Source organism: Alligator mississippiensis, chromosome 4 (genome assembly GCF_030867095.1).
Source record: "Alligator mississippiensis isolate rAllMis1 chromosome 4, rAllMis1, whole genome shotgun sequence".
Lineage (NCBI taxonomy): Eukaryota > Metazoa > Chordata > Crocodylia > Alligatoridae > Alligator > Alligator mississippiensis.
This window is the reverse complement of record NC_081827.1, coordinates 31916497-31941899: the sequence shown is the minus strand read 5'-3', so window position 1 is coordinate 31941899 and position 25403 is coordinate 31916497. Positions and strand designations below refer to the sequence as shown.

General features: G+C 43.6%; 1 protein-coding gene across 3 annotated transcripts in view; it reads right to left on the bottom strand.

Annotated features, from left to right (window-relative positions):
- Positions 1-165: 165 nt before the first annotated feature.
- Positions 166-25403, bottom strand: part of LOC109283139 (uncharacterized) — a 64532-nt gene continuing 39294 nt past the window's right edge. The window contains exons 2-6 of one of the 3 annotated variants that reach the window (XM_059725897.1): positions 12196-12409; positions 11365-11450; positions 7821-7894; positions 5527-5613; positions 166-4552 (exon numbers count right to left, since the gene is read on the bottom strand). In XM_059725897.1, the coding sequence (XP_059581880.1) occupies positions 217-1245 (1029 nt within the window). In that variant the 5' untranslated portion in view covers positions 1246-4552; positions 5527-5613; positions 7821-7894; positions 11365-11450; positions 12196-12409 and the 3' untranslated portion in view covers positions 166-216. The remainder of the gene's footprint in view (positions 4553-5526; positions 5614-7820; positions 7895-11364; positions 11451-12195; positions 12410-25403) is intronic. The other 2 variants (XM_059725898.1, XM_059725899.1) reach the window with 2 other exon arrangements.

Genomic DNA, 25403 nt, shown 5'->3' with positions numbered 1-25403 from the left:
TTTCCCATCTTAAAAGTGTGCTGCCAGCTACTACTGCCCAAGTGCAGCACCCTGCACTTGTCAGTATTGAAATGCATCCTGTTCCTGTTAGCCCATCCCTGCAACCTATCCAGGTCTTTCTGAAGTCTTTCCCTCCCTACCAGCATGCCCACCTCACCCCAAATTTTGGTATCATCAGCAAATTTGAACAGGTTGCTTTTCACCCATATGTCCAAATCACTGATAAAGAAAACGAACAGTGCGGGCACAAGGACTGAGCCCTGGGGGGCTCCACTGCCCACTTCCCCCAAGGTCAAATATGACCTGTCCATCACCACCCTCTGGACCCTTCAGCCAATTAGCAATCCATCGGACCGTGTAGGCATCAATGCCACAGTCGCCTAGTTTTTTAATGAGGATCGTGTGGGAGACGGTGTCAAATGCCTTGCTGAAGTCCAGAAAGACTACATCAATGGCGACACCTGCATCCAATGCTTTTGTGACTTGATTGCAAAAGGCAATCAGGTTGGTCTGACATGACCTGCCCCTAATGAAACCGTGCTGGTTGCCCTTGAGTATCATCCCTGCTGCTGGCCCATCACAGATGTGCTCCTTGATGATCTTCTCAAAGAGTTTCCCCAGGATTAAGGTAAGACTGATGGGCCTATAGTTGCCCGGGTCCTCCCTCCTCCCTTTCTTAAAGACGGGGACCACATTGGCTATCTTCCAATCATCTGGCACCTGGCCTGAGTACCACGAGCACTCATCAAACCATGCCAAGGGCCCAGCAATAACCCCTGCTAGTTCCCTCAACACCCTGGGGTGGAGAGCATCTGGACCTGCTGACTTGAACGTGTCCAGCCCCTCCAGAAGCACTCTAACCTGGTCCTGCTCAACCCTAGGTCTTGAGGCGTTCCCCTCGAGTCCATCTTGAAACACAGTGGGGGAGTCCCGGTCCCTGCACAAGAAAGCGGAGGTGAAGAATTTGTTAAAGGGCTCTGCCTTCTCCTCTGGCGCAACCACCAGATTGCCCAGCGCATCTTGCAGGGGCCCCACATTTCCCGGTGCCTTCTTCATCCTCCCTATATATTTGAAAAAGGACTTTTTATTATCTTTGATCTTGAACGCCAGTCCTAGCTCTATGTCCACCTTAGCTTTCCTAGCTTTCCTATGTCCCCTATAGGCCCAAGCAGTGGAGGTATATCTTCTTTGGAGATAGCCCCCCGCTTCCACCAGGTGTACACCGCCTTTTTGGCAACCAGGCATTCCCGGACATCCTTGGTGAGCCAGGGAGGCTTTTGGGCACTCTTGCCCCCCTTACTTCTTGTTGGGATCGTCACCACTTGGGCCTTGAGTATCATCTCCTTAAGGAATGACCCTTGTTGCCCTAGTCCATCCTGTAGTGGCCCTATGTTACCTTGCACCTTCTTCTTTCTCCCTATGTACTTAAAGAAGGACTTTTTTTTACCCTTCATCATAGTTGCCAGCCTAAGTTCTGTTTCTGCTTTGGCCTTCCTCACTGCTGCCTTGCAAGCATGAGCCAAGCAGGTATACTCCTCTTTAGTGGCCTCCTGCTTCCACCGCCAGTTAGCCTCTCTTTTCCCCTGTAGGATCTCCTGGATTTCCCTGCTCAGCCAAGAGGGTTTCTTGGCTCTTTTGCCTCCCTTTATGTGTACTGGGCTGGTACCCCTTTGTATCTACAGAGTCAGTCCCTTGAGGAACTCCCACCCTTCTTGGACTCCCAACTCACCGATGTTATTACCCCTCAGTCCCACTCTAACTAATCTCCTAAACTCATTGAAGTTGGCCTTCCAGAAGTCAAGCACTTCTGCCCCAATAGTTATCTTTCCCACCTTATGCCAGATAGTGAATCCTATCAACAGGTGGTTGTAACAAGTGGGCCTTCCCTGGGCCTGTCAGATGTTGGCCTGCCCACCTGTTTCTGGGCTAACCACCCACCTCTCTCTCCTGCCACACTTTGTTGATACATAGTTATGGCGTTAATTAGGCAGGAGGCTGCCCATTTTCCTGCCTCAATGTCATTGGGCGCTTTCTGTGGCTCCATTCCTCCCCTACACCACAGCCCAAGCCTCACAGGAGTTTCCTCCAGCTAGCTACCACTTGAACATGAGCTTCAGAGTCTCACTGGAACTTTCACTCTACACCAGAGCTCTTGGTTCCAGCACCCTCACACTGGGATTACTCTGTACATGCACACACAGCAACATACACAAGGCCCCAGGCCCAGACACTGGGCTAAAAGCCCATACATACACTCTTGGGTCTCCAACCCCTTCCTCACTCTCAGGGCTCCAGCTCCTCCTCTGGGATCAGGGCTCCGAGCCCTGTCCCCAAGCCCTCCCTGGGCAATCCCCTTATCCCCGGCCCCCAGAAGCTTCCTTAATAGCTCCCCAAGACTCAGGGCTCCACCCCCCTGGACCTTCATGATGACTCCATTATGCAGCCTCAGACCTCCACCGCAGAGTTTGAGTGCCACTACAGGTCCCTCCACCAACCTGGGCCCTGTTTCAGTGCTCCCACAGTGATTCTGGGGCCCCCCTTGCTTGATCTTGCCCACCAGGGATGTGGGAGCTGGGGTTATTAAGTTATCCAACCCACCTTTCACCAGGGTGGTAACTGGCCTGGTATTTCCTGGGAGCTTCTGTACCACTGGGAACCCCACCAGGCCATCCACTCCCAGCAGGGTGCAGTTTTAGGTCATGCCCAGGACCATGAGCATCCTAGCCATCCCTGTCAGCTCTTGTCCTTACCTCCTGGCTGTTCCTACTGCAGCTCAGATAGGCTGCCTGGCCTGGCAGCAGCAAACTGTAGCCTTTATATACAAGGTTCTCAAAATGGCTGCCGCCATCAGGCACCTGGTAGCTGCCTGACTGCACTTAATGTGGCAGGCACCAATAGTGCCCTGCCACAGTGGTCACTATCTCCTAGGTTACCTCATACCTGCAGATCCCCCACCAAGTCAAGTAAGGCTTTTCCCCTAGTGGAAGTGCATACCTCCTTTGTTAGGTGCAGGTCCTGTATGCAGGTTGGGAACATGTGTGAATGGGCAGACCTGGCTGACTGCTTCTCCCAGCAGATGTTCGGGTAATTTAGGTCACCCATGACAACCAGGTCCTTTGAGCATACTGCCCTTGAGAGTGGTCTCAAGAATTCTAGGTCTAACCTCCTGGTGTGGGGGTCTGTAGTAGACCCCCACTACCAAGTCCCTTTCACCCCTACCCCCCCTTGTAATCTGACCCACAGGACTTCAATCTCCCCTTCTTCTGTCCCCTTCTTTATTACAGAAGATGTATAATGCTCCTTAATGTATAAAGCAATGCCCCCTCCTTTTTCCCCAATCTATCCTGCCTATACCCCTCAATGCCCACTGCCCAATTGTGGGTAGGTTCCCACCAGGTTTCTGTTAGCCCAACCAGGTCAAAATCTTTGTTTGCAAGAAGGATTGCAAGTTCCTCCTGCTCATTCACAATACTCTTATCATTAGTACAGACACCTACGCCCCCCAGTAGGTGTCCTTAGTACTCCCCCATCCTGATGCTTAGGGAGCCCCTTAGTATTTGGTCTATTCCAGCATGCGGTTCATGGCTTGTCATTCCTGGTTTCACCCTGTCTTCAGCATTCCTGTCCCACAACAAAGGTAGTTTAAAGCTCTACACAGGAGGTCTGACAACCTGTAAGAAAACAAACTCTTAGCTTTTGGAGACAAAGGTAGACCATCATGTCCCAGCAATGTCCTATCCTGGAAGAACAGATTGTGGTCTAGGAAGCTGAACCCCACACGCTGGCACCAACTCCGAAGCCAAGTTTTCCTGAGTTTCACTTAAGCCTTGAATCTGAAATGGTAAATCAATACTGGCACACACACCTCAACCAGTTCTTTTAAGAAACAGCATTTTAAAAGTTAAACATTCTGGCAAATTGCTCAAACACAGTCTTAAAAGGATCAATAGAGCATTTCAAAGTTGTTGTTAGAATTAGACCCAGACACTCAAATCTAATTTTTTTTGCAATTACTAGTCTTGTTGCTATAGCTCAGATTGTTCTGATCCAAACATCTGTCATCCTACTCACATATTTTCAGCTTCCCATACTCGCTAAGTTTCAAATTGTATGATTCCAAAATATTTCTTTTTAAAGGTTGATTTGAAAGAAAGAATAAAAAACCCTACAATAGCTGAATGTTTTCATCAGCCATGCCTAAAAGCAATATTTTTTTCCTCCTTGTCAAATGTCATCTTCATTAATGGTCTAAGTAAATCAAATGAATGCACATTAAAGTCACATGGAGGATCTGACAAGATCTTTATTCTGATATTAACACTGCTAATCACTGCAAGGGCACAAGTTATTTAAATGTTCAGAACATTAATATAGCAATATTCATTTAGGTTTATAACTCTCCCAATGCTACTGTCACCTGATCCTGTGACACTGACACTGACTTAGCTATTTGCCTAGAGTAACTCCATGGATACCTATACTTCCAGTTACCATGAACAAAATATGCCTCTTGCAACAATGTTCAGCAATGCCTTGTCTCTCCATCAAACATCTGTCAATAAAGAATACACCATAGCATTAGAAAGGGAGATTTGATATAATGAATAGGGCTGTGTGAAGCTTCGGACCCTGATTCAATTTGGTGGAGATTCAGCCTGATTCGGTGGCCAAATCTCTGAATCCAAATTGAAATCAGGAGACTCATTAATATCTCTCAGAATCAAATCAGAACCATCCGAATCAATTAGGAGAGTTTCGGAAAGATTTGACAATTCGGACATAGACAGAACTAAATGTTTTTTCTACATACTTCAAGGTACCAGGCAACTTGTGAATGCTGTGATGCTGGGGCAGATGGAGTGTCCCACAGGAGCATGGGGTGCTCCCCAGCGCACTCGGCAGCAGACCCAGAAGTGGACCAGAAGCACTTCCAGCCCTCTTCCAGGTCTTCCGGGGAGTACACCACCCCGCCCCATGGCTCTGCGACTAGTGCATCCTGGGTCCGATGAGGCATGCAGGGTCCCCCTGCAACTGATTGCTGAGCTGAGGGATGTGGGGGGGCAGCCCCTGCGTTCTCCCCAGTGGACCCAGAAGTGGACCAGAAGTACTTCTGATCCACTTCCAGTTCACTGCCAAGCATGTGGGTGCCCCCCCAACACTCTTGTGGGACGTTTCATCTGCCCCATCATCAGAGCATTCACGAGTTGCACCTGGTAGCTCGAGGTATGTAGAAAAAACATTTAAAGCTCTGTCTATGAACAAATCACTGATTTTCTCAATCAGTTTCAAATCTCCAAATTTGGATTCGGCTGAATCAAATCGGGGACAGTAAACTGAATCAACAAATCAAATCGCTGTCCCCGATTAAGGCTGAATCCAAATCAAATACGGCCCATTTCACACACCCCTAATAATGAACTAGGAGAAACTCCTGAGCTATATTTTTGCTTTAAGACTTTCCTTGTAATCATATCTAAATTGCATAGAATGATACTTTTTGTCTAAATTGCATAGAATAATACTTACTTGTCTGAAGTTGTAGTCCATATTGATCTAAAAAGGGCCTGTGGCTTTTTGTAGGAGTTCAGGTGATTCCTGAAGAGTCACAGTGAGCTTGCCAACAGAGTAATTTATTAAAATTTGCACAGAACTCTTGTAGGATAAGTGCTAAGTATAATGCATTGCCATCAGTCCAAAAATATACCATTTACAGGGTAAAATAAATACCTGGTTGTTAACATATTAGGATTTGGGGGAAGCATTTAGCTTTCATTCATGTGGATACTAATAAACATCTTGAATCAGAAATTATGGTTACACTGAAGGTATATTTAGAAATAATGTACTGGTATGTAATTTCTACATTGTGTAGTTAAAACCCATGGGGAGAAACTATTAAATGAGGTGGTGAGTTTCTACAATGGAATTCTGTGTAGTGAGACACCTTTGAGATTACTTTAAATGATCTTGATAATGCTGAGTTACTGACTTGCAAGATTAAGCAAAAGGTACAAGAGAAGGAGTGTAGTTAAAATAATCAATTATATAGCTGAGACGTGGAACACAAGAGCCAAATGAGTGACTGTAATCCCATAAGGGTGAGAAGAACATTGTATATGATACCCACACTCTCTGAAGTGGCTTTACCATTACTTTATTCCCATATTATATAAAAAAAAACAATGACATGGAGAAGTATGTTGTGCTCAGTATCAACATAGCTTATAGCTCTTGCTCAGCAATGTGGTTTGTATTAATTGACAATTAATTAATTGTATGATGCAACTATTAATTTATTTTGACCTTTTAAGTCAGCAGATAGCTGAAATACAAACCACTCTGCCTGGATTTATCCAGTTGAATACTGGTGTAAAAGATGTAGACAAAAATGATCAATGACAGCAAGATAAAAATAATTTCTGTGTTTTGCTATTTCCTTATAGGATATCAGAGCTCAGAACACCTAGTAAAACATACTGTAATCATGGGTCTCATCCTCACCACTGTTATCATCTTTTCATTTAATCATTTTTACTCTAAGAGGAACAGATAAAATTAACTGACCTATGCACCAATGATTCATGATATATCAACTTTTTCAGCATCAATTGTTGTAAGGCCCTGTTTTTTACTACATAAATGACCAGATTTAAAATGGTTATTGCTGTCACTGTGGCAATCTTTCTTGTACCCGTCCATAGGGAATTACATAGTACACATCACCATGTAAGAACTACAGTGTTCACTACTGACTCTTCGAAAGACTGTTGCTCTTCTCTCTTGTGTGTAAAAGGTACTCATTAAACAGAGTAATCATTTAGGGAGCTTTTTCAAAAGCAGTCAGCACTAGCACAAGTAAGCACAAATTGCATAGAACTCCCACAGATTTCAGAGTTAGACTAACTTTGAAGGCTTCTGAAAATCTCACTCTTCATTTTGAGTTATTTTGTTCTGAAGCTGATCCCTGACTGTAATATAAATAATTGAAAAACTAAAAAAATTTGTAATTTCCCTTTTGTAAGTGTGTCAGAAACTTTGACTCAATTTTAGTGTCAGAATAGGCACACACAAGTCTCATTATTTTCAAATAGTTCTGTACACAATACATCCGGCAGCAAACTTCATTTCTACAACTGTCTGCATCTAAGGCTGCTAACTGAAGTTAATTTACATGATGGGGTCTGATCCACAGCCCCAACAATTGCACCTCCTGCCATGCCACACATGCATGACTGGGCATGTGATTTGGGGATCAGAGATTAGATCCCAGTCGTGCCTTACTTTCCAATGCAGGGGAAGCTCCAGCTGGGTGGCACTCATAGTTTATACTCATCCCCGTAACAGGGACCTGTAAAAGCCACATGTGCCACCTGGCTGCAGTTTTGATAATCACCTGTCAATCAACCCATTCCAGATCCCAACCCCAGCCCTAGCCTCAGCTCCAGCTGATAATTAATTGATTGTCAGGCACCCAGCTTTCAGTTTTGTGGTGCAGGGGGACTCCAGGATCACAATCCCAGGCTCTACTTGCACTAGCAAATAAGGTGTGATGGGGATCTAATTCCCCAACCCAAAATTGCATGTCCTACCATGCACATGTGCATGGTATGAGGCATGATTGTTGGGATTGTAGATCAGATCCCATCACTCCTTTAAGTGAAGGTCCATCAGTAGCTTAAATACAACACCTACAGACCCAGGCTATGTAATATGGAAGGTGGAACTGACAGTAACAATATACATGGGGCACGCGTGGTTAGATTTACATCTTTTCTTATCTGTCTTTATATACTAATAAAAAACTTAGGAAGACGTCTTACATTTTGCAGTTTTAGTGACATTCTGAATTGTTCAAGAGGATAAACAGTTTAGGCTTGTTATCTTCTACAACCACCTAGCAGATGGGAGACACAGTCTGAAATGTCTTGATTTCCGAGTAGTAACTTATTGCTAATATTTTCTGTCATTAGAGCCACTGTGGGCTCAAGATGAGGCAAACAATAAACACAATTTAAAATAAACGCTTTTTATTAAAGTCAGCACCAAATTAAGTCATATTTAAAATCTATCCCAGAGTAGCAAAGGCTTTCCTCTTCACATTGTGCTTCATAATGCACCCTGAGCAAAAGTGCAAAACCTGAACTGGCTCACTCCTTAATTACATATATTAATCATTTTAAATTGTCTCAATCAGTAATAACAAATACTACAGCTCCCCTAGAATAACATCATAATTAGCATTGCAATATTTAAAGCCCAAGCAAACAAATGAGTAATGAAACCATTTAGCTTTCCTTTCAGTGTTTCAATTTATAATCAGTTAAGGATACTTACTTGCTTACTCTAAGTGAAATAAATGGAAAATGAAAATGATATTTTATAAAGAGTGTGTTCAGAGCATTGAAATATAAAACAGAAAAAGGAAGCAGAGCAGAAAAAAGTCCAGTTAGGTACCATATGTAATGAACTGTTTGAACTGGGGAAGTTTCTAGTGATAAATACTGCCTAGATAAATTACAGCATCTTCAATATTCCAGTAAACTATTAGGCATGGAAGCCCTGTAAAGAAACAAAGCTGGATTTTACTGTTTTATTGGCATGATTTCATGGAACTGGAGTGGGGTGGGGAGGGATGAGATGGGATAAGAAAAAAAATCAGCTATGGAGAAATAAGTAGAAGGGTCCAAAGCCCCAAAGAAGAGGACAAAAATCTTGTATCTCATTCTGGTAGTCAGAAAAACCCCTTTAAAAACAGACACAATGAAAAGATAAATCATAACATGCAGTTCTTTTGTTTTGATATAGTCTGGTTTAAAGTATTGAAGATAATACATTACATTATATTAGCAAACATGATTTAGTGTATTTTGTAAAAATAATGAAACATTAAGACTCCCCATTGCCTGATCTGCTATTAAGTCTCTACTGAAAAGTAAAATGACACAGGTTGGCAAATCAGTGAAGTGAGAATTAATAAGCTTCTTCTGCAGTGATCAGCAGCTGCCCTCCTTCTCTCATTTGCAGATCCACAGCTACCTTAAACATTTTGTGATCTTAGTCTTACAGTGCCCATCCCATCATGTGAAGAACTCCCACGAAAGCAATGCAAGGCCAGTACATGAGGGCTCACTGTATGAGGTCCAGTTGCATAAAAAATGTTTTAAATGAAAATCATCTTGCTTTTTGCTCTCCCAGTCATTCATTTCAGTCCTTCCTCCCACAGGCCCAAGATAATCTTAGAAATAAAAATGTATTTGATAACACAGTTAATATTCAAATCTTCCCTTTTCTGTTCCTCTCCTTCAGCATTATATTCAAAACCCAGATGCTTTCTCAGTTCTATTAAAAAGAAATATTTAATAGAGAAATTCTCCTACACCAGAGTTAGTTCCCAGCTGACTTTTTGTGTGCACTGATTTTTAATAGACTACTCCAGGGGTTGATCACATAACAGCATCCACTGATACAGTCAGTATTCTCTTGATTCCATGTGACTGGAGCATCCAGAGGAATGCCACAAAATCCTATTTAACCATACAGATTTAATAGGATTATTTGGAATTATATTCATATATCATGGTAGGCCTACATTAAAAGTGTATGGGAATTTTCCAATGATTTAGATACATATCTGAAGATTTACAAAACATTTTGTAGAAATATATTAGTTTTATTGGAATTTCAAAACCAGAGAGAGAGAGGGAGAGGGATGAGTGGGGTTAAACCAATTCAGTAGCTGAGTTAGGTAGAGCTGAGACTTGATCTGGGATTTTCTCACCCAAGCGCCCTAGCCACCTGGATACAGAGGTAGTCATTCCTAATCGCTTGCTTTGCACCAATGAATGAATGTGCGTATAAAGTAGAAAAATTCCAATAGAAAAATCTTAAGAGATTGTCATAATAACCTTGTAATTAAGACATTTACCTAGCGTTTGAGTGATGCAACTTCAGTTCCCTACTCTGAAGCCCTCTTTTCTGTAAAAGCTGTTTCACTGCATAAATATAATTCATTAAACCAGATGAAAGGTCTGACTGTATCAGACAAAGGAAGTATTTGCACCCAGGTTTTCCAAATCACAGGTTACTACTGATCATGATCTTTTGGGGATGGCATTCCTTTTCTCTTTTTATTTTAAATTTAAAAAAAAAACAAAAAAACAAGTCTCAATTTCATCCACATGATAGGATGATAATTCTTTTTGAAATCTTGGAATTTTTTATAGAATGTGAATGTCTAGCTCTAGTAGATATGACACCACTTAATAGTAAAATGTGCCTGGCACATAATAAGATACTGTCTCAAAGACCTTACTATCTAATAACTAAGAAAATCAAATGTAATATAATAGACAATAAAGATTTGTGTGTGTTCAGTGTGAGCCCAATTCATGAAACAAATGAATTGTGCTCATAATGAACAAGCTTTACATCAGGCCCTATAATTGGAATTTCCTAATGGAATTGTGTTTGTAGAGGTATATATAGTGGCAGATCCTCAGACAGTATCAATCACCAAAGCTTTACTGACTTTAACAGAGGCTTTTACTCCAACTCTAGTAAGGGTTTTAGGAAGAAATGAGGGTAAAAATGTAAACAAGTCTAACTTGATAATACATAAGAGGTCTGACTTTATAAGAACATTTGGGCTAGAGATGAGGAATTTGATTATACTGAGGAGGCCTTTTAATTTAAGGCAGAAACCATCACAGATTTTCAGAGAGGATACCAAATTTCATTGCGTTTCAGTGAGACATCAACATGGAACTTTCAACCAAATGTGAACCACTGGTCCTAGATTGACACCTGCTCTGAGAAGCATTATGGAAGTACAAATTACCAAATTTCATAAAACCCTGAGCTAGTTAGGGCTTCAATACAGTATTAGTGTCTGGGCAAGTGAGTAGCAGCCGTGAATCCCAAGGCTGTTCTTATGTGGTTGTGTATTAAAGGAGCCCAGAACTGAACAGAACTCCCCAAAGTACATGATCTCCTGTGTTCTAATAAGAGGATGCAACATCATGTTACCTGGCATCATTACCATGGGCAACAGACTTCCTGAACTGGAATGATATAGTGATATAGTCACATCCATGATCATTAAATTAGTGCCACAGGAATGTCTGTTGATTAGCTCAGCTGAGAGGTGGAGATAGTTAGCCTGGGTACGGTGCCATAGGATCTGCCATGGGCTACTTTCTAAGTGGGAAGAATACCTGCCCTCACAACATTGCACCCAGTTCTGTGTGTCAGCCAAACTAATTAGCCCCTCCACAGCCCTGCACTAGTGCCTACAACAACTGGAAACAGAAATGATGTAGACTTCCAAGGTCTGTGGAGCATTAGGGCTGTGACCCAGCTTTTTACCTTTGAATGTTTATCCTTTATTTTAACTCAGTCTGATCACAGCTGGTACCAAGTGATAAGGAGTAGTAGAGAGAAGTAGAATTGGCCTAGGAACAAAGGAGAAGATGGGAAAAGTTTAGGTCAGAATAAGGAAGTTAACAGAATAATCTGTTAGTCATCCTATATGCCCATGTACTAATCTAAAAAGTATGAGAAATAAGAAAGAAGACCTAAAAGCCAAAATCTGAGACTGTCTGAAATGGTTCTGAGATGGTTGACTGTCTTAAGTTTAAAGTCCTTCTCATCTGAGACTTCATAGAAAAGTTAACATGGCTAGAATGCCAATATGGGTGAGCATAACTTGTTTATGAGGCAGGGGAAAATGACAGAAATATTCTTCTATATGTATATTATTTATTTATTCATTTGATCTATATGCTGCCTTTCTTAACAAAAACTCAGGGTATCTTACAGAAAGAGAATAGAGTAATTTATAAAACAGGAGAATGAACAGGAGGAAAAAACCTTAGAAGGCACTGCCCTCCTAAACAATATCCAAGCCTAGCTTTGTTTGCTAAATGCCTTTCCAAATAGAAAAATCTTACAGTGCTTCTGGAAGATGTCCAGGCTCAGGTCCTGGCAGGCCTCAGAAGAGAGGAAGTTCTAGAGCTGAGGAGCAGCTTCTGAGAACAACTTCCCACATGTTTTCACCAAGTGAACTTGGCATATTAATGGTACTTGCAGGAGGTTGCACTTGGCTGATCTTAGAGACTGCAATACAGCATAAGGGAGAATGTCCCCAAAGTCATAGGGTCCAGAACATTAAGGGTCTTATAAGTCAAAAATCAGTACCTTGAATTTCACTTAGAAAGTTATTGGGAGCCTGTGTAGTCTCTGGAGCACAGGAGTTATGAACTTCTGGTGATCCAACCTGGACAGAAGGCAAGTTCCTGTGTTATTCACCAGCTGCAGCTTCTGGACAGTCTTCAAGGGCAGCCCCATGTAGAACACATGTGTTAGAGATATACATAATTATTCTGAGGTCCAGAACAAATGTTGAATGTCTCTGGATTAAGATAAAAGGAGGAAACAAGAAGAGCAAAGTCATGGTATCAATGACAGACCAGTAAGGCAGGAGGAGGAGGTGGATACAACATTAAAAGAAAAGTAGGGCCAGATTCTATTTCACCCATTAGACACATAAGTGATTCTACTCCACCCTCCTTAAATCCCTAAATAACTGTGCCAACAGACACCTTTTAATGTAGAAATTCTTATAGTGTCTAAATTGTACTTTTAACACTATTCATTCCATCCAGGAAGAGCACACACCAACTGCAGAGGCTTCCTCAGCCTGATGAATAGTTTTTAAAACCAAAAGCTTGCTAAAAAAAATCTTTTTTCCAACTATTTAAGTTGTTCTAATAAAAGATATCAGATTCACCCAAAGAACCTTGTCTGCCAGTGTCCTTAGACCAATACAACTACAACCTATACCCTAAAAGAGTACAAAGAGCACTTTTGCCAGTATAGTACATCCCAGTTTTCCTACACTGATAAACTGAGCTTATTGTAAACATAGCCTTAGTCAAAATAGCCATTAAGGGTAAATCTACATGGGAAAATGCAGTTGCTTATTGGCATACCCTAATTTGCTATAACTGTCCCTAAGAGTGGGCAGAAAAGATGGCTTTAATTACCCCATGCTAGACAGTATGAAGTCAGCTCTGCTGAGCATTAAGCCAATATTTTACAACAGTCATGTTATTTTCCTGTCTGTCATTTTTGTCTGTGATGATCTCTGCCATATACAATACAGAGTTCAGCTCAAGATGTTTTCACCATGTTTGTGTAGCCTTGGTGATATGAAACAAGTGAATCTCCCTCCCCTGTAATTTTCTTTTCATATCCCAATCACCAGTACTGTATTGCTTCATCAAATACCATAAGACCCACAATTAAGCTTCTAATAACTGTACAACAATTAGGAAAAACAGATGAGAAAGTAATTTAGTTCTCCAATGTTTTCCTTAGGTATTTTAAAATATAAGCATTTAGGGAGAAAGAATAAATTTTAGTTTTAACATTGATGCCAAAAACATTAACATTCCATCACAAGAATCAATTATTGGCAATTCTAACAAGCCAAAAATGCAAATATTATGTTGTTCTTATTCCCCATAACCTCTATTTTATAGCGTAAAGTAGGGCAATCTTTTTTAAGGGTGCCAATAAATATTTGTTAAACTTTTATTTTCAATTAAATAAGTTTCTATTCCAATTTATTAGCTGACTCATCTGTAGACCCAATCTGTTGTCAGGTTAATTTGAATTGTGGCTGTTGTAAGACTGGGACAGTAATAAAGCCATTTTCAAAAGTAAGTTAAAAAACGTTTATGATCTCCACTAGCTGGAAATAGAAACAAGATAAATGCAGACTAGAAATAAAGTTTGTTTTTTTTTCACCAATAGCAGTAATTAACCAACTTACCAGCCTCACCCTTTTGACTTTAATGACTTATCCACTGAAAAGGTAGAATCAATATGATGTGGGGTTGGGAAAGTTGTAGGACCTGCCAGAAATAAGATTGAATAATTGCCTGACTGCCTTAGGGCCTACACTCCAGATTTTCTTTCGGGGTTTACTACCTTAGCCTTCACCTCTTCAGAGGCAATCTACAAAGCTGTGGTTGTGGTTACTGTCATCTTCTGCCAACTGTGCTATTCGAAAATATCCTCTTCCACCACAGCTGCCATTGTGATGACCAGAGGATGACTCTTAATGATGAAAACTGTTCCCCCCTACCTGCTGATGAATGAGGTTGCCCAAGGTGCAGCATGTGGAGCCATTAGTAAGAGATGGATGTGAGTGAGGACAAGTAATCCCAAACCACCTTAACAAGGTGCTGCTGTTTAAGAAACAAAGGTTCTACCCCCTCCTTAAACACCCCATGGACAACTCTTGATCACCTAGCAAATGCCCAGACTTTTCGACCCTGGAGAGATTACTCCAGTTTCACAAATGTGTTGAAACAAATGGGAATCAGTAGTTGCCAGTTATAAGCCAGGGATCGCTTGGCATAGATTCAGGTGCCAGGGGTTGTCTCTGATGGTGGGAGAGGTCATCACATCTCATTAGGAAACTTCTGCCCACCTCAAACTGGGCAGTCCACAGCCAACAAGGTGTTTTCCTGCCACAGTCTACTGATTCACTGGTGTTTGGAACTTAGACATTCAACTAGATGGCAGACTGCTATCACATACCACCAGGTACTACAAAAATGCAAGGAAAAAACTTTCAGTCCTAAAGGTTGTTAGTTGAAATGTATGTACAATGACCCCAGATATATACAATAACATCCAAAACATTGACAATGCATGCAAAACTGCAGTCATTGATGCAGAACTGCTGAACATCAATACCATCACACTACAGCAGACCAGACTACCAGGTATTGGCTGCCTGAAAGAAAAGAACTACACCTTTTTCTGGTGTGGTAAACACCCAGAAGAAAATCAGAGAGCATGGTGTTAGCTTTGCAGTAAAAAATAAACTGCTGTTCACAATGGAACTCCCAAACAAAGGCTCTGAAAGATTAATGGTGCTTTGACTCACTACTGCCATTGATTCTGTCACTCTTATGTGCATACGCTCCAACTCTCACCATTCATCTGAATCAAAGAACTACTTCTATGATGAGCTTAGGGCCTTAATCAGTAATATTTCACTGTTGGAGGGTACTAAGGTATGCCTGCTCCTTTAAGGAAAGAAGCAGCCTAGCCAGGGAGATACGCAGGCAGCTGCGGGTTGCCTGAGCAACAGGCCAATGAAATAATTAGCCAGCACCTGTGGGCAGTCAGATAACCAGAAGGAGGCAAATCCTTGGGCATATATCAGTCCCAAAGCTGGGGCTGGCAGAAGTTAGTTCTCTGGCAACTGCTAGGGGAAGGAGATCCTGCATGAAAGAGCTATCCAGAGAAGTTTGGTTGCCTGATCTGCTGCCTGCAAGAGTAATGAGGCTCCAGGAGCTCATAAGGTACCCAGGGCTAGGAGACGCAAAATATTAGGAGAGAAGTTTGCCTTTTTAAAGAGGTGGAGAACGGTATCCACCATTATTGTTATGTTATAGCCCAAGGACTTATGTTTATGTTGTTGTTTGCACTGGAGGTTTGGGAAGAGGCTGTAAGGGGAGGTATGTGTGCGGGCCGGGAGCAGTCCGAGGCTTTCGGGGGCGCGTGGCAGGCTGTGGCCGGGAGCCCGCAACGGTAGGGCGGGTACTTTTGCATGACGGACTAGAATTAGGCACGGACTCGTAGTGGTTAATTAAAGATTGTTTTACTTACACTGTAGGTGGTCACGGTGCAGGCAGGAAAAGCTTTCTTGAGTTGCAGTTACAGACAAACACAAGTGGAGTTTGCTAGGCTCCACCAAAGACACACACACGGAGTTTGCTAGGCTCCAGAAAAACAAACACGACAGAGCTCTGGATACCCTTGACGAGCGCGCAAAAAACAGTAGATACGTCTTAAGAATTTAACGAACGAGACGGGAAGAGGTTGGTGGTTGATCAGGCCGCCGAACACAATCATTGGGTCATGGCAGTATGGAGGCCTCATTAGTACCCAGAGGGGGCACGTGATCATCTAGAGCCCTATCAGCAGCTGGATCAGGGCTCAAGTAGTTACAGAGCCTGTAGTGGGTGGAGTGTGTGCAAAGCATAGAGCACATGAGGGCCAGAAGGTACAGCATCAGAGGGGCGCAGTGGTCAAGGGCCAGAGGGTCCAGGGACAGGAAAAGATTGATCAGAGCTAGTGCCTCAAAGCCAGGTCTGACACAGTGGGCCTAGGTTAGAAGGCCTAGCTAGATTATAGGGGCAGAGGCCAAGTAGGACAAGACCCCAACAAAGGTAACAACATCCGTATAACACCCACGAGATATGGCGTGTGGAAAAAGGGATGTTTAGAGCCACGCAATTAGCCTATAAGGCTTAAGGTGTCCCATAAGGCACCAACTTGGAGAGGGACCTGGCGAGGGGTAGGATCAAGGAGGGTTCTGCGGAACTGTGGCCACACAGAGATTCATGGGCAGCCTCCCTACTTATTATTTTTTTCCAACAAGATGTGGCAGGTAAGATTAGAAGGTGCCCTAGGGGTACAGCTGGCATGGTCACAGAGCTCCAAAGTCATTGCAGCCACCCCTGGGGACCTTGCACTGTGACATTTACCTAATGAAAAAATCCTCCTCCTCAGAGACTTCAGTGCAAGGGTTGGCACTGAGCACACTGCCTGGCCTCACTGTTTCGGCACCAATATTGTTGACAAAATGAATGAAAATGGACAACATTTGCTTGAGCTATCTTCATGCAATGAGCAAAGTATAACAAATTCTTTCTTCAATGTGAAACCTAAACACAAAGTATTTTAGCACCACCCACAATCAACACTAGCATCAACTCGACCTGATTATCACCCACTCACAAGACTTCTGGGATGTAATCATTCAGTGATCCTATCAGAGTGCTGACTGTGATACCAGTCATTTATTGGTATGTACTAAAAGCAAATTGCATCCCAGGAAATTGTACAAAAGCAACAAACTCTCCTTACTATGAATAAATGCCACGCCACTGAAAGCTGAAGACACATTTTCTCAATTTATCAAAACTTTCTCTGAGGCACTATCATCTCTTTTAAGAAGGCCTTTGATATGCTATCTCATCCTATTCTCATAAACAAACTAAGCGGCTGTGACATAGGTGATTATACAGTCAGGTGGGTGGCAAATTGGCTTAAGAGTCACATCCAGAGTGTGGTGGTGAATGGGTCGGTATCAACCTGGAATGATGTGGGCAGTGGGGAGCCCCAAGGCTTGGTTCCTGGACCTGTGCTATTCAATGTCTTCATCAGTGACTTGGATGAGGGCATGGAGAGCAGTCTGTCCAAATTTGCAGATGACACAAAATTATGGGGTAAACACACTAGTAGGAAGGGATCAAAACCAGGTGGACCTGGACAGGTTGGAAAAGTGGGCAGAAAAGAATAGCATGCAGTTCAACAAAGACAAGTGCAAAGTGCTGCATCTAGGGAGAAGGAATCACCAACACACTTATAGGCTAGGGGAGGACCTTCTCAGCAGTGCAGTGGCAGAAAGGTATCTCAGAGTTGTAGTTGAACCCAAGATGAATATGAACTGTAAAGGTTATAAAGTAATCAATAAAGCTAAATGCACTCTATCATGCATTAGCACGTGCATCACAAACAGGTCCAGGGAGGTGATACTTCCCCTCTATGTGGCATTGGTCAGGTCGCAGTTGGAGTACTGTGTCTAGTTCTGGGCACCATACTTCACGAGGGATGTGGATAACTTTGACAGGGTCCAGAGGAGGGCCACTAGCATGGTTAGGGGCCTGCAGATAAGGCCCTATGAGGAGAGACTGAGGGACCTGGATCTCTTCAGCCTCTGCAAGAGATGCCTGAGAGGGGATCCTGTGGCCATTTACAAATTCATCGGGGGTGGGGGCAGCAAGAAATAGGAGATGCTCTGTTTCCCAGGACAGCCCTTGAAATAACCAAGAACAATGGCTGCAAACTGACAGACAGCAGATTTAGGTTTGACATCAGGAAGAACTTTACTGTAAGGGCTGCCAGAATCTGAAATGGGCTTCCAAGGGAGATGGTGCTCTCCTTTACTTTGGGGGTCTTTAAGTGGATACTGAACAAGCACCTGGCTGGGCTCATTTGACCCCAGTGCTCTTTCTTGCCCTGGTCATGGGTTCGGACTTGACGATCCATTGAGGTCCCTTCCAACACTAACAACTATAAAACTATGAAGAAAAGTGCTGTGAATAAAGGAAATCTCTGTACATAGCATTTGCTGATCTTATCAAAGCTTTTGACCTTATCAGCAGAGATGATTTGTTCCATCTCTGGAAATCCTGAAGAAGATTGGCTACCCTCCTAAGCTCCTGAGCATCATCAAGTCCTTCCAAGTTGGTATGCTTGCTTTTCCAAAACAAACATTCAGATGGGTCATGTGCAGAAGAATTTGAAATCGAGAGTGGTGTTAAACAGAGCTGTGTCCTAGCTCCAACGCTTTTTGGATTTTTTTTTATCAAAAATCTGCTCTTTCTCAGTCTGAAATTACAGAGTTGAAGGAATCTATGTTCTGTTGTATGTAGGAGGTCAAAAAAGATCATCATATATGCATCTCCCATACTTAAAATCTAGGAATCTGTGAAATGCTCAGTAGAAATGTTTTTAGAGTTTGATCACTGGAGGATCAAGATTTATATAAACTGAAAAAAAATCCAGACACATAAAAATATAACTTCAACATAGTTATTCTTAGTAATAAAACTTGAAGAAACAAAAAAGAAGAAACTACACTTTCAAAGTCTAGCAAAGGATACACTACATATCATTCAGAGTCTTCTAAATAGCAACAACCACTATTTAAGGTTTATATTTATGAATATAAATATATTCAGTTGAAAAGCCTGGAGTTATTACAAATGCTACACTAATTTTGAATATACTTCCTATAATGTGACACTGCTTCTATAGTGACTAATACATCAATAATAAAAAATGTAATTTTTACATAATTACAAAAACATATCATATTATATTACATTATGGCCTATGTACAATATCTCTAGAGGAGTCACTGAATGGCACACCATGCTGATCAATATTTATTGATTTTATTTAAATATGAACATATCTGAGAACTTCTAAAGCCCACATTGGCATCACTATTGAATAAATCTTCCTCGGTGCATCAATTAGTGACAAGCAGAAAGGACTTCAGTGGCTCATTTGGATTTATTATGGTAATCTCTTTAATTTTATTCTCATCCCAGTAAAACACTATACATTCCAACCCATGCTGAGTTCTCCTCTAGACCAACAACAACATAAAACAGGACATGCCTTGTAAGGCAGTCCTTTTCATCCATCTAATCTAGTGACTATCCATTAATTCTGGGCTCAGTATTCATATATGCCCCTTGATGTTCTAGGGTGCTATTCAAGATGAACCCAAGGATGACCTAGTAGGTATTATTCCAGCATTAACAATGCTCCCAACTATTAAAAAACAGAGAGGACCAATTGCTTTCCAACAAGGAATTTCTCCTCTTTCAGTAAACCAATGTATGGATAGTGAGGTATAATTCTGGGTGGAGACAGAAGTGCAGCTCTCCACTGTAAATGAGAATGCTTTGCAGGAGGCATTCAGAGTTGCAACAATCTCACAGCCAAAACAGAAGTTCACTGTTGGTTGAGTTTTCAGGGAGAAGGGAAATCTAGTGAGCTGCAAGCTGGCTACAAGCCTGCAGCTGGTTTCCCCTGGTAACAGGCCCTTCTCTCTCCAAGCTGGTTCCAGTTTCAGAATAGGAGGGGGAAAGGAGCAGAGAGGTCTCATTCTACAGGTTCCCCATCTGGCTCTGGATGATGGGGTGGGTGGATTGGAGCCCGTCCCCCCATCTCAGGCAGAGGGCTCCAATACACTCTCCCCACCCTCCAGTGGGGGCTGAAAATCCCCCACACTAAACTCCCTCCACTTTCTTCCCCCCCTCTTGCATTCTGGCAGTACAGATAAAAGTTACAGAAGATACTCTGTTTTGAAACATCTTGTGCCGCTGCTACTTGTCCCTGTAGAATGTATATGCTATATGTGCCCTCTGGTGTGCAGGAGGTTACCTTGCGTGGGGCAGAGAACACTGGGGCTGGCATTGGGCTGGCCCCAGAAACCTTTCCTGGGGTCCTAGAGGCCGTCCGAGGCTGCAGCATTGACAGTAGTGCTGCTCAGAGCCTGGCTGGCAGCCAGAATGTGGCTCCAGCCAGTCAGTCCCTGGTTTTGGGCAGCATATACTGCCTCCATGTGTACTGCTTCTTTTTTGCATGGGTTTTTTAACCACAGGGTCTCCTGAGGTCAGCCCCCTCCATCCCCACCTCTCCCACACGCACACACACACACACACACTGCTCCCTTGCAGCACAAAGAACAGCTAAACGAGCAGTATGTGGCACTGTAGATGTGGCTGTGGCACCACATACTGCACAACCATGCTTGTCTGGATGGGGCCAATGAGGCCTCACCTGGAGTACAGTGTCCAGTTTTCAGCCCCACACTTCAAGAAGGATGTGGACAGTTTGGAAAGAGTCCAGTATACAGCAGTAAAAATGATTAGGAGCCTGGGAGACAAGACTTATGAGAAAAAAATTAAAAAACTAGAGTTATTTAGTCTGGAGAAGAGAAGACTAAGGGGGAGTTGATAACAGTTGCACCTGAAAGATGACTACAGAAAGGATAAAGATGGGATTTTCTGTTTGACTGTAGGAGAGAGGACTAGGAACACTGGCCTCAGGATGCAACAATAGCAATATAGGTTGGGAATTAGGAGGAACTATTTGACTACGAGGGTGTTTGAGTATAGCAGTGCACTAAAAGGTGTCTGCTACTTTAAGGTTGAAGCTGATGGCCAGAGAGCTCTGATCAGTCTGTAGAGCTACCCAGATGTGGGTAACCACCAAAATAACCACATAAGGTGGTAACAGGGAACACCTGTGAGAGCCATATGACCAGCCGGAGGCAGGGTTTGGGCAACATAAGCTAAGGGCTGGAGTCAACAGGGCAGCCACCAAAGAAAGAGCTCCTGCAGGTGGAAGCTGTTTAAAAACTGATGCTGCCTGCTCTGTTGCTGGAGTGCAGTAAGACCATGGGAACTCCCCAGGTATTTAGGTTAGTGGATATGCAGTATTAAAGATGTTAGTTTGTTTACTGAAGGAGGTATAAAACTGTGGCTGCTGTTAATACTTAAGTTATAGCCTAGTGGCTTTTGTTTGTGTTTTTGTTTACTATTGGAGGACAGGGTGAGGCTGAAAGGGGAGGTTTGGAGGCCTCATTGTGCCCATTGAGCTGGAGAGGCTCCGAGCACCAAGCAGAGGGCAAAGAGTCCCCAGAGAGCTGGAGGGGCTCTGAGCAGAGGGCACAAAGTGCCCAGAGAGTGCCCAATACTTGCAAGGCTTGGGACACACTAAGGGGGGGTTGGAGGCATGGATAAAATCCATAACACCAAGATAGTAAAGAGGCATCCTGTTGCCTAAAGTGAATGTATTTTTCCATCAAAGGTGTGGCAGGTGAGATAGGCTGGCAGACTGCCCAGACAGGTGAGCAAGCTGTGGTAGTGACTGGTCTTGCAAACCCCGCCTGTCACATTGAGCATTAGACCAGGCTACCTAGAGAAGTTCTGGAATCTCTATCTTTGGAAGTTTTCAAGAGCAGGTTAGACAGACACTGAGCTGGAATTGCTTAGTCAAGGAAGATCCTGCCTTGAGCAGGAGATGAACTAGATGACCTCATGAGGCGCCTTCTTCCCTATAAACCTATAACCTTAATTCATTGAGTAATCCCACTGGATTATTCAGTATGGAAAGGTTGACTATTATGCAAAATGTCTTAAATGTTTGAGTCCTCACATAGTCCAACTCATTCCTACAGCCATTTAAGAAATAAAACCATAGCAAACAAAAAAAAAAAAACCAAACAAAATGAACCCCCAAAGCCAAGCAGTAAATGTGAAAGGAAAAAAATAAAGTCTTGATCTTGAGATGCATTAAAAAAAGAGACATGGAGGGGTATGACAGAGTGGGGCTGCTCACAGCAAGAGCAGGAGGTGCAGAGGCTCCTCCACACCTGAGGGAGGACTGGGTTCCTCCCAACTGTGCTCCAAGACTTTCTGCTTGCTGGTAAATTTTGTTTTGTTTTGTTTTGGGTTTTTTTGCAGCGAGCCCCCCAAAATTGCAGAGTCTGCCACTTGGGGACGGCATGAAACTGGAGCTTAATAACCTGATTAAGCCTAGGGAAGCCATTAATCCATGCTTAATTTAATAACACATGGATTAATGGATTCCCAAGGCTTAATCAGTGTAATTAAGGCATGGTTTGGGGCCATGTGAAAATCTACAGTGGGGGGCGAGACTGCCAGGGCACCTTAACCAGAGGCATGGGGAGGGCCCTTCCACCTTCATCCTACAAAAATGGTGGCCAGCCCCAAGATCTGCTCACAAAATCATCTAGCCACCTCCTCAAATTCAGCTTACCCCTAGGGTGCTGTGCCTGCCTGCCCTCGAACATCCGGTCAAATGCGGCCTTGGCCTGAGTAGCCGGTGGTGTTCATCCGATGGTCTCCTGTATGCTGTTGAGTGGATGTTTATTCCCAGAGCATCCTCCCCCAATCTCTCCTGCCATGACTTTGAATGTTATCCCAGTGTAGGGGCTGACCACTCGGGGTCCTTCTGCGGCATGGAGTCCATCCGACGGTCATCTGCAGGGCTCCACCTCCCCTACACCCTGGCCTCACGCCAACCCTCGGCGGATCACTGAGTCTTCCTGGCCAAAACTCCCAATATTGTACTTCTGGGCACGATAGCCCTATCCGCCCTCTCCCATACTGAGTACTAGCTCCCTAAGGGTGACTCGCTGAGTTAGCTTTGGGTTACCTACAGTCTCAAACCCTGATCCCAAGACTGACTCTCTGCATGGTGCAACGCCTGACCCATGCCCCAAAACAAAGGTGGAGCACAACAAGACCTCTGATGCAGCTATCTAGCCAGAGTCACGTGGCCCGACTCCTCAACCCGTCCAAAAGGGGGAAACACAAAGAATACGCACAAAAAAAAAATCTCTACTATGTTTCAGGGAACCCATGTGGTCCCCTCCCTGGTTCCTACTCTAGGGGTACTGAGCGCCTTACTCCCTATGGATCTGCAAAGGGTTAAACCCTACGCATGGCCGAGGTAGCCCATGGCTTCTCGCCCAAGTCGTCTCCGTCTTTACTCGTCCCTCTGAGGGCTGTGGCACTGCTCCTCCTCTCTCCCGTTAGGGAAGTCTCTCTTCTCGTGTGTCACAGCACCTTCGCAGATGCCTGGCTGTTTCTTGTACCCCGGCTCAGCAACTAGCCTCTTGCTGCCTTGCTTCACAGCCCTTCTCGCTGCTCCCGCGTAGTGCCTCCTGGAGGTCAATTCTCCTCTGCTTCCCAGGTGCCCTCAATGATCCCACCTGTTCTGGCGTAGAGAGCTTTGTCCGGCTCTCCTGTCACTCCAACGCTGCTGCCTCTGCCAGTGTCAGGAGCCTCTTCTGGTTCCTCTATCTTACTGGCGAGCTGTCCTCTTGTGGAGCAGAGAGCCCCTGCTGGCTCTCTCTCCCAGAGAGAGTCCCGGGTGGTGTCTGGTGTTGGCACCTCCCCCGGCTCTCTTCTCTCCCCCAGTTTCTTTTATCCCTGCTGGCCGGTGATTATCGATGACGTCACTGGCCGGTTTTAGCCGTATGAAGGCATGGCTGATGACCCACACGGGTTCCCTCCCTTGTTCCCGCTGCACTGCGGCTCCTGTTGCAGGTAAGTGTTTTTCTTTTGTTTTTATTTTCTTTTTTCCCTCTGGTTCTCACCCCTAGGGGCCCCCTTTTATGGTTTGGGGTCATTTCCCCCACTCTCCCCCAGAACAGGTGCTATAGTCATGGAGCAAGGCTGCTCTGATGTGCTGTAATTACCATGCTCCAGCAGACTCCAGCATCACATGCATCAGCATCCCTAAGCTGAAAAATGGTGGCAGGAGCACTTTAACTAAAGCTTGGAGTCATTCAACAAGCTTTAGTTAAAGTGCTCCCGCTGCCAGTTTTCAGAGTAGGGACACGGATACACATGATACTTTGGGCCCTTTAATTAAAGCAGCTCTCAGAGCCACTCTAATTAAAGTGCCCCTCCCACACTCCTGGAACACATCTATAAATGCCCCTAATTATTATTTTACCATATATTTAATATACATGCAATAATCTCAGGATCTGTCTATGTGTTCTATAACTTTAAAATAATGTAACCAATGGTAACAGTTTAGCTGTATTCTATCCAAGTATTTTATTACCTTAAAGCTTACCTTTTGTTGACTCTGCCTTAAAAAAGAGTACATTTCTTCTGTGGCAAACTTTCTTTCTGACATTTACTTGGCTTTACGCCCAGATTTATTTTTACTTGATAAAGCTTTATGCAGATTGGACATGAGGTAACTATTCTTCTCTAGTCCATCCCAAAAGATCAGGCAGTTTTCATTTTTTATTAGAAATGTAAAACACTGCTCGTGTAACCATTTACTTCCTTGAAGATATCCTGATGTGCTAATACCAAGGGCTGCGTTAGAATCCACATTGTTCTTCTACAAAGGAAGATACAATCTCACAGTCATGCCTAAATTCTCAGGCTGACAGATCTGTTATCATTTTATGTTGATGATAAAAAAAATGTCTCTTGTAAATGTATTGAATGATTTTCCCCTGATTGCTTTATATCCTCAACAGGGAGCAGCAGCTACTGAACATTAAAATAGGCTGTGTGGCTTTACACTTCCTGTAAATACAGGGAGTAGATTTACTGTACAATAGCTAATGTGCAGTAGCACACAGGTACATAGATGACCAGTCAGCAAATTGCTTTCCCCTTCCCCAGGCAGCTTGCCTGCTTTCCAGGCCCCACTCGGAAAATTGGTGCCAGAGCTGGAACAATTTCCCCTGCCCCTGCAGCAGGCAGTTGCTGGGCTCCAATTCCAAGATCAGAGCTGAGGCTAAGATATTGTCCCCTGTCCCAGCTGCTGGCTGGGGAGGGCTGGCTCTGATCTTGGAGCTGGGGCATTGCCCACTGCTCTCACAGCTGCCTACTGTAGGTGTGACTCCAATCTCAGAGTCCCCTGCCCCCATACTAGACAGCTCCCAGGCCTCAGCTCAGATAGGAGACATGTGTAGCCACACTCTTAGGGAAAGCTTACTACACAGTATTTTACTGCACAATAAACTTTCTGTGCATTAATTGCACATGTAGATGTGCCCACTGGAAAGCATAAATGTGGAAAGGGCAAAGGGAGGGGAGAAGAATCTAACTGCCCCTGCTCTCTATGCTTGGGTGGCAACTGTTACAGCTGCAGCTTCTGCTGTAGATGTATGAGTTTTGGCTTCTGAAGCTAAGAGACAGGTTTGCTGCACTCTGCAGCGGCAGCCTGGACAACCT